The sequence below is a fragment of the Apteryx mantelli genome, chromosome 22 (assembly GCF_036417845.1).
Source record: "Apteryx mantelli isolate bAptMan1 chromosome 22, bAptMan1.hap1, whole genome shotgun sequence".
NCBI classification, from domain to species: Eukaryota; Metazoa; Chordata; class Aves; order Apterygiformes; family Apterygidae; genus Apteryx; species Apteryx mantelli.
The window spans coordinates 3791610-3804105 of NC_089999.1; the positions used below are offsets into that span (position 1 = coordinate 3791610).

The 12496-nt window shown below is 43.7% G+C and overlaps 1 protein-coding gene across 3 annotated transcripts in view; it reads right to left on the reverse strand.

The window, feature by feature from the left end:
* Positions 1–12496, reverse strand: part of AUTS2 (activator of transcription and developmental regulator AUTS2) — a 769576-nt gene that overhangs the window by 23205 nt on the left and 733875 nt on the right. For 2 of the 3 annotated variants that reach the window (XM_067309973.1, XM_067309972.1), the window contains exons 7-10: positions 4723–5203; positions 2910–3163; positions 1843–2063; positions 1318–1362 (exon numbers count right to left, since the gene is read on the reverse strand). In XM_067309973.1, the coding sequence (XP_067166074.1) occupies positions 1318–1362; positions 1843–2063; positions 2910–3163; positions 4723–5203 (1001 nt within the window). Of the gene's footprint in view, positions 1–1317; positions 1363–1821; positions 2064–2909; positions 3164–4722; positions 5204–12496 lie in introns of all 3 variants that reach the window. The other variant, XM_067309970.1, reaches the window with a different exon arrangement.

Genomic DNA, 12496 nt, shown 5'->3' on the forward strand with positions numbered 1-12496 from the left:
TGTCGGTGTGAATGTGAACAGTGTATATAGTAGGTAACTCTTTCAACGTTTCCCGTGTTACATGTTGACGTCCGTGCTTTATTTGCCTAAAATTCATGTACCTATTTCCCAGTTCCCTGTTCCTGCTTGAATCAACATGCCACGTTGACGATAATCTATCTTATGAATCCGTGTAAAGCTCAGCAGATAAGAGGGCAATTTTGCAAACAATGATGCAAATAAGCAGCTTCACCCTTCTGAGTAAAAGTGATTATCACAGGCTTAAATGTTTGCCCAATACTCCTAATGCTCTGATCCTGCAAACACGCACATGCGGTTAAAGTTACTCAAATGAGGACTCTGAAATGAATAGGTCAATTCACGTGTACTGTAGGCATGAGTTGTCAGCAGGAACTGTCTCCTCAGTACAACAGAAAGCGTCGTACTGTCGTCCTAGCCAGTTTTTTTGCCCAGTTCCACTTCTAAGCAAAACCAACACATAAAGCCAAGTGCTTTGCAGATTTCTGAATGCTGATGCAGTACCCCTTCTCTCATCAAAATATCACTATGGGACTTAGAAATTCTCTTCATATTCAACCAGGTACCTGCCTCTGCCAATATGACAAAGGAAATGTAACCTGTATTTCAGCAGTAAATGAATCAGTGGATTCAAACGCTTAAGAACAGAGGCTTTACAGTTAACTGGAGCTTTAAAAAACAATTCTTTTTACTTATCAACATATAACATATTTTTTGTAGCTCTTAAATAAACATCTAATGCATAGCTAGATTCATATTACTGTCATGAAACAGAGCTTTCAAAATATAACAAGCCCAGTGGATCAGATGTGCCTTTGAAATCTGAAGGATAAGACAAGTTTTCAGATTTTATAAAACAAAATATGATATATTAGGAAAACTATTAGATTACTTATTCCTGAAGGATTTGTATGACCGTTTGTCATTTCATTTCAAGTTTCTTAAGAAAAATACCAGTCTAATAGTTTGTGGCACAACTGAAATCCAGTGATGAAACTACTGATAAATCCTGCTTCATGTAACACAGTCAGCTCTTCTGTCTCTTTTTCACATCAAACCTGTCTTCAAATGGTGTATGAGCAAGAGATCTTTTGATTAGAAAAGACGATACTGCATCTTTATCAGAAACAAGCACCACGAATGCAAGCCTTCAAAAGCCAAAGCAACCAAGAACGATAATGGTAACTCCTGGAGTGATGATCAGGGAGAGATTCAACATTCTGCCATTTATCGAGTGGTGATCCCAGCCCACTACAGAAAAGCAATTAAGTCAGTTTTAAACAGAGTAATAAAACTCACACTGTGACGGTAGAAGGGGTCAACTTTTGTAGGGTATTTGTCAAACTGCAAAGGGATCAAAGCACAAACTAGTTACTTTATATTTCGTTGCTTCATTTCTGTTGGTAAAATAGAAGACTACTTTTCTATTACTTGGCAACCAACAGAGAGAAACAAATATGCAGGAAATTAGTTTCCACTGGGAGTGTGTTTTGGAGTTTTCTTTCTTCAATTAAAGAAAGGTCTTTATGAGACAGGAAAAAGGAGCTGGCACCAGTGTGGCACCATTTCGGGCACTACGAGGTCCCAAGTACTAGCGTCCCTCTGGTCAGCAGGCCTCGTTCCTCAGCCTCTGCGCTGCCATTTGAGCCTGTCACACATGCGACAACCACGAGGAAGGGACAGCCCTTCCTCTCCTACCCAACAAAACCTAGGCAACAGAATTTTCCTTCCCCTTAAGCGGACATATATTGTTTTAATTTAATTTTGTAATAAAGAATAGAGTTGTGCTCTACTTATCCTCACATTTCTGCCTGGGGTACGCACCATGGGCGGTGCTGGCGTTGGCATGATGGCGGTGGGTGGGATCGCGTGCGGGAAGGGCGTGAAGGTGTGCTGGTGTGTGTGCTGATGTGTGTGCTGGTGCTGGTGCTGGTGCTGGTGGAACTCGGTCCTCAGGTAGGGCGGTGGGCCGAGGGACGCCCCGCGGTCCGCACTCTGAGAGGCCAAGAAGCGTGTGTTTAGTTCCTGACGAAGAAGATCTTGTTCTGAAATAGAAACAAAGCAAGACAACTCTCCGTGAGCTCAGGGACTTTTCCTGTGCCAATTTTTGGTGGCTGCGGTAGCAAGGTGGTATTTAAAATTTCTCATGGGAGACTTGGTGGCTCCCGCTAAATTTGTATGGACACATACTGACTCAACTCAGGAGAGGAGGAACTGTTAAGCTGGAGGGAGTAACCACAGGGGGGCAGCTGCTGACATGACTACTTTGCAGTATGGATGCAAAACTGTTACTCAGATGTTCATAATTCTCCATTTTATTTCCTCCAATTCCCTCTCCATGTCTTGGGAGAAACAGGCACGCTATGTCTTCCCCCAGTCAAAATATAACACAGCACAATTTATGCCACAGATAAAAATCTCAACCTCTTCCCCTCACAACACATACACACAGTCTCGCAGGCACATGAATTCAGCTCCGCTGCGAGCACGTGCAATTGGAGACTTTCCCTCTAGCCGGGCTGACTGGAGAGAAGTAACAGGGAGCAGGAACCACCATTGTGGCAAAGGCCTTCTCGAAAGGATTCGCAGATTTTGGGGGGGGCTCATACGAACTCTAATGTGTTTTCACCAGGGGGAGAAGAGAGCAGACATAGAAAAGGCACAGCCGTTCAAAAATATTCCTTCCCCAGGACGGAAGAGAAGTCACTGGGGGAGTCCGAGGGGGTTTTGGTTTTGGTATCGCTGTCAACGTGTCAGCAAGGAGTCCAGCGTCTGTGCAACCAGCAGCCCTCACCGAACTGACCAAAAGTAATTATTTTGACTAAAACCAGGCAATCAGTTCCCTGTGCTGCACTAGACAACGCTTCTGCCATAACCCACGTGGCGCTTACCTGAGTAAGTGCTACCAGCTGGATGTCCTGGAACCTGCAGTGTCCCTGACGTCAATGGCGGTGGAGGAGGCAAAGCCGTAGGAGGGGCAAACATATTGGGGTGATGTGGGTGTGCGGGGGGCTGGAGGGTGGGCGTGAAGGTATGCAGCGGGCTGTGGCTAGGTAAAGAGAGGGGGAACGGTGAGGCTGAGGGGTGGTGAGATATGTGTGGCGGAGGGGCCTGAGTCTTGGCAGGAGTGCTGCTTCTGCTGCTGCTGTTAATGAAAAGAAAAGCAATTAAGCATCGCATGGAAGAGAAAGAAGCTTCAAACGTACGCACACGTACACAACCCCACCAAGCTACGCACGGCTCATGTGAAACAAGTTGCTAATGCAAGTTATGGATCACGAAGGCAAGTCACTATTCTGTGAATGCTATTCGGATAGTCCTTTCTTTAATCCTTGCCTCTGCTGTATCTTTCCCAGTTTCTTTTACTTCCTGTGGTCTGTCCACACCAAAACACCAGACACATTCGCCCTCTCTGTAAGAGGTTGAGCTTCTGTCCTCTAACAACATAGGAAAGACACACAACGGAGCAATCAACCCTGTGCATTCATTACTTAATTATCAGGTCCTTTCTATATGACTGCTTCTGATTCATGGTTTCAGGTAAACGAAGCTCAAAAATCAGTGCTCGCTGCATTAATTAAAGTTTAATTTTTGTTAGGACTTAGTAGGATGAAAGACTGCAGAAAATGGGAACTGCACTAGCGCAAGCAACAAGGGATATAGGCTCATAGCACAGTTAATGCCTCTCTCTACCCCTGCAATATAAAGAGGTAAGATGAGTCAACAAACTAAATATTTGTGATTGTACTGGTTCCAACTTTTCAGGTTTCATTTCCTATGAATGAGTATTTACAATACATTCCCACAGTGCTTAATTTTACTTGTTAATACTTCAAGCAATGTTATGCTTCTACTGCAGTGGCTTTTAAAGAAAAGCGATACCAAGTTGGTTAAAAATAAATCAAAGCCTTGAAAAACTCCCGGTCTTTACTCAAACCATGAAGCAACCACAACGCTGGTTCACCAGGTCCTGAAGGACTCCCTGTGCCTGCCAGACCGTCAGACGGATTCAGGGAACGATGCCCCAGCGGTGAGCGCCAGCTGGGAATAGGGGAACCCCGAGGTCCCCGATTCACAGAGACTTCACGGGTTACTGCGAACACATTATTTAATCTCTCTGTATCTCCGTTATCTTGCTCTAAACGTGAGGTATGTCTCCCTGGGGCCAGAGGAGGAGAAAAACACTGCAGACGAAGGTGTTGACAGCGCAGGCAGAAATTCAGCCTTAACGTCACAGGTGCAAGACCTACCAGCAGGGCTGACAGCGGCCGATTTCTTGTCTGAGGGCACGAAAGGGGGTTGAGAAAGCAGCATCGGTTCGCAGGGAGGGGAGGGTGAAAGCAGTCGCCCTTCGGAGAGCAGCTCGGCCGCAAGAAGGGGCATTTTCCCCCCCGGCCAACACCGCGTACAACCCCCTCCGATGGCCCGAGTACGCCGGGACCAGCAGGGAGGTTGAAACACCTCAGCGAACCGCTCAAGAATAGCGCGCGTTTACGGGCAGACTAGATGGGAGCTAAAGCGATCCCGGCTCGTTTCGGAGAGGAGGATCAGGGCCGAAGGAGCACGGCGCCAGGGCTGGACGGGCTGCCGGCTCCCCTTCAGCAGCTCCCCTCCGCGTCCTCGCGCGCCGCCGTGAGGCATCGCCCCGGGGCACCAAGCTCACCAGGGCCCGGGGCTGCGGCGCGGAGCCGCCCGCTCGCCTACCTTAAGCTGTTGAGGCTTAAGCTGCTGCTGTTGTACGCCGAGAGCGGCTGGGAGAGGCTCTGGGAGGCGGGATGGGGCTGCGCCGGCGGGAGGCCGGGGTGGGCAGGCGGCGCCGGGGAGGGCGGCCGCGGCGGGTGCTGGGCGGCGGGCGGCGGCGCCGGCTGGCGGGTGCCCTCCTCCGGGGCCGGCGGCAGCGGCGGGGCCTGCGACGACGACGGCGGCGGGGCCTCGGCCCGCGGGGCGAGCGCGGGGCTGGGGCACGGCGCCTGCGGTGGCGGCGGTGGCTCCGGCTGGGGCTGCGCCGGCGGCTGCGTCGCCTGAGGACAAGGGTCTTTAGGCACCGCGGGCTCGAGGAGGGGGTCTTTGCTGCTGTCCTGGCTCTTCTCTTGACTCCTTTCTAATCCTGATATCTTCGGGACGGCTGGGCCCCTAGCGCCAGGGTCGGCATTTTCCGCTAGCGTACCGACTCCTAACTCTTTATCTGCAACAACAAGAGAGAGATAAAACAGGTAAGTGTGTGACCCGATGGGCAAAACCAAACTCAAACTGATTTTCCAGAGTTGCGCTCCGGGCAGTTACGGCGTTTCGTCTCTTAAAAAGGACCGTGCCAACACGAAACCTAACCAAATCCAGACTCCCTTCCAGCAGTATCCCTAACCCTCCGTCCTTCTTATGATAAAACGTGAGATGGAAAATTAGGAGGAAAAAAAAAGTTTCTGCTGTCTTGATTAATCCACGAAAAAAAGCAAGTACGCAAAAAGGGTTGAGCGCGGTTGTTCGAATGCTCAAAAATCTTAAGTCAGCTTGCAAAAAATCACTGCCTTCGCCTTAAGAAAAGTGCCCGGCAGTAGCTGTGCTTTGCTTTGTTCTGTGTTTCTAGCAGAAGGAAAGTTGGCTTCGCTGTACTTGCCTCCTGGCTCTTCTCTCCGAGGGGATTTGTTTCCCAACTTTCCTGCGCAATCACGCTAGCATTTCATTTATTTTTTAAGGAAAGTGAGATTTTTCACAATCATCATTTGACTCCAGGATTTGGGGCTCTAGAACAGTGCTGGGAACTATGTGAGAGTAGGTCATATTGTCTCCACGCAGATTTGGCAAAAGCAGTCCCTAACTGATCGTATAAAAACCAATGAAATTAGCTACAGAAACACGTAAACACAAATTGCCAGAGAGAGAGAGGGAAAAATCCACAGGAAGCCAGGAAACTTCACTGGTTTCTCTACTTATGGAACAGTTTGTTTTCTAGGCACATCCCTTCACCCCTAATTACTCTTATATGCTTAACATGACATCTCTATTGCTTGGGCTGCCAAACGAAGACAGTAAAAGAGTTGGGGAAATAACATATTTTGTCTTGGGTTTCTTTCAGTGACATCCATTTGGGACATCGTTCTTCAGAAGACTGGCCAAAGAAGTGGAGAAAGCAATGTGATTAGTCCTGAGCGTATTTTTTTAAAGACATGAGAGGTAGACAGCCACACTCTCTGCATGCGAGTATGCGGATCTGCCTCTCTTCTTCCTCCTCCTCCAATAACTCTCCTCAAAAATAAGCCACCTGGTAGAGAGCAGAAACTCTGTCTACTGCTATTATTTGCTACCATTACTCTATTATCATTCCGTTATTAACCCACCGAGGCAGAGAATGCAATGTGAGCTCTCTGCTTTATCACACATTACACAAGTTCTAAACCTTAAAACACATAGCGGTAAGAAACAGGTTTTTTTGGTTTGGCTGGTCATGGAATGACTTGTTTTGGTCTTCCAGGCAGCTATGTCTCTTAAATACTAATGATTGTTATTATAATTTTAACATTTACTACAGTGGAGTTCTGCTCACCAGCACTCAACAGCAATTTCTCATTTGAATCATACCGCGTTCTCCAAAACTTGAATATCTGATGCATGATAACACCTTTAAACAAATTCCGAGGGAGTACTGCTGACCCAAAATGAGAAAGGGGAATGCCTCCAGCCACAGTGGGAATTATGAGCACCGTTTAGACCAATATATTGCAAAGCAACTGTGAAAAGTTGGATTTCTTACATCTTTGACTATTAGGAAAATGAAGTACAGGGAAAACACACAAGATTTAATGGGGCTTGATAATTAAAAACATACCCAATAATCTTAAGGAAGTAAAACTTTACTCATTCTTCCACCAATCTTAAGGGGTAAAAATTAATAAATGCATAATAAAATGATATACATTCAGAGAAATCTGTTGACAGCTACATTGCACCCTGAAGCAAAGGAGTGCAAATGCAAAGTGTACCCAATGCAGGGACTGGCAGAATACACCGTAATGGTGTTTGCCAGCGTCTGCAAAACTAGAACCTGGCCTGCTCCCCTGCCACAGAGGGCCTGGCAGAAACGTGAAAAATATATATCATCACTTGTATCATTTGGGTTTAATTTCATGCAGAGATTATAGTTCCATGCCTCCTGACAAAGTAGGTGAGGTCCCCTGTTACTAAGTGTTTTATAGACTCTGCGCAACGGCGAGCAGCCTGATAAAGTGGAGTTCGGGATGTTTTAACAGTTTTGGACAGGAAACGGAAAAAAAAAAAGTTTGGGGGACAAAAGGGAGCTGAAGAGGAGAAGAAGAGAGAAACAGAGAGAGAGAGAGAAAAAAAAGTGAACGGAGTTATTTGATGAGAGTATACTTTAACTGCTGTTGTTGCATGCTCCTAGAGCGTGCAAGCTGTAATAGGCGCCGAGACTCCTCCAGGAATTTGGATCAGAAGGCGAGGGGAGCAACAGGGAGACTCCGGAGGAATAAAAATAATTACTCTTCTGTACACCCAAGGTCAATCACATTGCAATTACAGTGCCGGTTATAAATAAAGGAAACTCAGCTTGCATTAATTCTGTTTGATCAAACATTATCAAAAGTTAGACAGTGTGATCACTGCATGTGTCAAGACAGGACTCCAAAGAGGAAAAAAAAAAGAGCAACAGATTGTTCAGGAATATGTGGATATGTGTTCCTAGCTGTTACAAGTTTAAGAGTTATGATATTTTGATTTTTAACAGAATGGCATCATAATTATGGCTTTGAGGGTTTAGCTTTGTCATTAGAAATTCCCTACAAGGTGAATATAGTAGGTGGTCTGAAAAACCAGCAGAGGTGATACTCCTAATTCTGCAGGGAATACCTTGCACTCAGTGCATTCATTAAATCTTTTTATTCGATATTTTTAATGTCTCTTGCGTGTGTAACATTTATTCAGCACAGCTCTGCTGGGGAGTTTGCTCCTCATACAGCAGCTCCTCCTCCCCTTGAGAAAAAGGACTATGAATCCTAGCATCTCCTGGGTATTTTTTGCTGCTGCTTACATCTTCATTACACGGCCCGTAAGTACCATCACTGTTAGTTCACAGCTTAAAAGATGCTGGTTTTAGCAGGATAATATTATTCCAAATGTCAAGCATTGCATGAGTGCACACTTTCTCTCTCTGTCTTACACCACTGCATCTATGCTATACCACAAAACGGTATCAGGTGTCCAGGAATCTCTCTAACCCCAGTACGCCTAGCAAATGCATCTCTGCAGGACTGATAATTATGACATATAAACCAGGAAGAATTTTTCATTCCACAATGTCTGTTTAGGGAGTTGAAATCCCACATCTGTGATGAATGCTACCAATTACATGTTTCATATGGAGGGTTTAAGTCTTCGCCAACAGTATCTCAAGGTCATACAAATAAGATTACCCTTGTTCTTCTAGTACGTTTCTGCACAACGCATTATTTGGGAGCGTGAACTGACCAGCTTGCTCTAAGAACTAAGAGGGAAAAGGCCCTTATGTCACTATGATACAAACCAGTTACACAAATTCTGAGTTAGTTTGCACATCATAGGAATTCATTTCCATCCCAACCGCTAAAGTAAGCAAGCTAATTTTATTTGATGGTGGTTTCCATACTCTTATTTTAGATAAAGTAAGATTACTGCATCAGTATTCAGAAAAGCAGTAACTGTGATGTAACTTATGTGCTGATACAGGCTTCCCTTTTTCCACTGGCTTGATATTGGATCCATCAGCAGTCAGTCTTTTTACCAAAAAAAGAAATAAAGCCATAGTTTGAAGTTTCTTTGAGGACCGAGAAAAAACATTTGCTGCGCTTGTACCACACAGACAGTACATACAACCTGCATTTCATTATGGTCCTTTCCTGTCTGTGCCCTTTGATGTGTCTTAAGTCTCAAATTCATCTATTTTTCGCTTAACACAAAAAACATTGTGCTCTCTCAAGGTGCAGGACTCCCTCCAAGTAATACAAGTGCAGTTATGAGTTTGCTGTGTCTATGTGATTAGTACTTGGTTGGCTCAGTAACACCAGAGGAAGGAGACAAGGCCACACTGTGCAGACCTGTAAGTAAACCAAATGACTGCATGTGAACTAGAGAGACTCTGCATCTGTGAGTTTACATTATATTTTATATACATTCTGTGAACATACACATATACACATGCACTCCCATGTGTTTGTATACATGTATATGTTACGTGTAGTACATACGCATTTATATTTAAACCCAGATCTATCATATGTATACATATAGTTAACAGAGAAATACACAGTGCATGCAAACACTTCAATTAAAAGACATGGATTTGTATAATGAACACAGTTTATATGCAGCGTTCACCTGAAATGCCGTTGCCTGTCTTCCTAACGTGCACAGAAGTAAAATTTGACCTAAAGTCCGCATTCTGGCTCCTTTGTTACCTCTTGGGTGATCCAAAAGAGCTAGAAGAGGGCCAGAGCTGGCCAGTGGAGACCATTGCTGCCACCATATGAAGCCCAACTATTCTTCTGCCAACAAAAAGGCCCCGTTGAAATTCGCCAAATTTCCTAAATTCACGAAGATTCACCAATTCAGTGCATACTCTAATTTTGCCTAATCAGGCGTTGTCTGCAAGGGAGTTTCGACAAGTTTGGTTGTAGCAAAGATCAAAGGAAATGCTACCGGCCACCTCAGGGTGCATCATGACGAGAGCTGGGGCACTACCGACCCCGCTCTGGACCAAGTGGCGGCCAAGGAAGCGAGGACCTCTGACCTGAAGCAAAGACGCTTGGGGAATGAAGTCTCCTTAGACAACGTGATTCCTGATGCTGTCACTTACAGTGGCCAAACCTGTTTTCTAAACACAAAATCATCTAACTTCTCTATGTGCAGGTCTGGAACAGCTGAGCTTGATTCAGAAACAAGAATACGTAAGTACCCTGTCACTCCTTCTCCCTTTCACATTAGGATTCATCCTTTCTATGTCTGGCTTGGGAGGAAGAAGGCATCCTGAGAGAGCAATCCAGAACGAACACGGAATTTTCCATTCCCTTGAGGGATTTTTGGGTTAAGCTCAAAGTCCTTATTGCATTAGTATGAAAATTATAGGAGGTTTTCAATGTTCTGATGCTATCAGTATTATCTTTGGGATTAAGCATTCAGCCTCCCCTGAAATTTTACTCACGCTTTTATAGCATTATTTAATTTTAAAATAGCATTAATATTCTTTTACTTCTTTGATAAGTTAAACTCCTCTCTAGACAATATTACCTCTGCCTAACTAAAAATTTCTGCAAACTCTCTTAATGAAAGATAAAAAATTAGATCTTTCAAAAAATATAAAACTATTTCCTTTGGGTTTAATGTGGGTAAGTGGGCAGCTGGTGCACACTGTCACAACCAATACAAACTGTCGTAACTTCTCTGAAGTCAATGGAATGCAGAAAATGTAAACCCGCCGACCATCAGCCCTGAGAGGTATACTTCCATAAGCATTTTACAAGGCTTGAAATAAGTAATCAGATTTAAGACCTGATTGTACATTTCATATTGATTAGACATTGGTCAAAGAAACATTTGGATCAATAAAGGCAGATGACAGAAACTATTACTGCAAAGGATGGAGAAGATCGTTGGGTATACCAGCCAACACGTATCATAAAGGCCCCAGAGCAATTCATCTGTTGTACTGGATACACATAATTTGCTAAAAACAATTTTTCATTTTTAGCACACAGTCATCTTTCATCCTAATTTCCAAGGACACTAACAAAATATTTGATTATGCAAATTAAAGACATGCATTCGAAAGTATGGTTACAAGCAGCTCTGTCATCTGCTGATACCAATTATTCCACAGTAAGCAGGTATTTAGTACAAGTGAATAGCAAGACTTGTGACACACTTTGTACTTAATTATAAAACAGAGAAGAAAATCATTCAGGACAAAAGATTTTGCTACCTCCTGTTAAAAATGTTTATCTTCTGCGTTGAAATGGATTTAATTGTCAACAATAAAGTTGCAGATCAATGAAAAGAAGCACTTAGTGGAATTGCACAAGATGTTGACAATTCTTCAGTCATTGAGCTGCTTCTGGCCTTGATTTGAGAATGCAGAGTCCTCCAATATTTCACATGAAACAATTTATTTCATCCAGCTGTTAAACAGAACATACGCCATAAATGTAACTCCTATATCCCGTATACTGCGAGTATAATATTGAAAGCACTTGATGTTTGATTTTTTTTCTTAAAAGCACCTCTTTACTTAATAAAAAGGAATGGAATATAGCTTTCTAGAGGAAAGTGAAGTACAGAACATCCAAACATCCCTCTCTCTTCGAAATCATCTCATTTTACTTAATAGGAGATAGATGCATGCAGTTGTAACATCCTAACATTCCCTAAGAGAAAACACCGTGATAACTTGATCCTGCTTCAACGCACACACATACACACACATGCACAGCAAAAGCCTAATTTCCAATAGGGAAAACCTCTTGGCTTCCTAACCTATCTGGTTAAGAAACGATAAATTACATCATTAACCATGCAACTTTGACATAGTCAATAGCCAACTAACAGCCCTGAAGTGTTTATTGAAGTGGACTTTTCTCATATGGGCTGGCCAACTTCCCACACAGGAAGAAAAGCTGGCAAATTAAATGGGGGATATTCTTTGATAATAAAGGGTTTGCGCACAAAAAAAGCATTAGCTTCCTGTTTCAATTTAGCATTTAAATTAAAGAAATAGGGGTCTTATAATTTGTAAAGCAAAGCTAGGATCACCGAAACATAGATGACGCCCCATTAAATCAGGTCTAAGGTCCATGTTTCCTATCACTGATCATAGCCAGCACAAGATTTTTCCAAAACAGGTGTAAAAATCTTGCAGCCAACATAGGTAAAATAATCTGTCCACCACACTAGACTGATCTCTAGTAAGATTGGCTTATACTCAAAAGCCTGAGATTTTCTTCCATGTTTTTCTAGAATTATGTTAACACAGTATAGTTATCTGCATAAATCTCTAGCCCCTTCTGAGTATTCTTCAGTTCTTGCCCACAGCAGTAGATTTCTTAGCATGTTATATGAAAATATGCCTTCCGCAAGGTTTTCATTTCTCACCTGGTAATGTCCACTTGGTTCCTGCGACTCTGTGAGAACAGGACTTCCCTAAACACCATCAATAACTTTCATTATTTTACAGAATTTAATCATGTCCCCTTTTATCTCCTTTCTAAGTTATACTCCTATGCCCCCAATTCTTCTTCTTACGAGAGTCTTCACACTTGCCTGATCACTTCTTGTTGTTCTTCTCTGTCATCCTGCTGAATCTCCTAGGTCTCTGCAATACTTTCTTTAGAAACAGGCTGACTAATAATGCATAGCACTCGGTAGCTGCACCACTGATTTATCCAAAAGCATTATCAACCTCATCATATTACCTGTTTTTTGACTATTCTCTCGGCCTGAT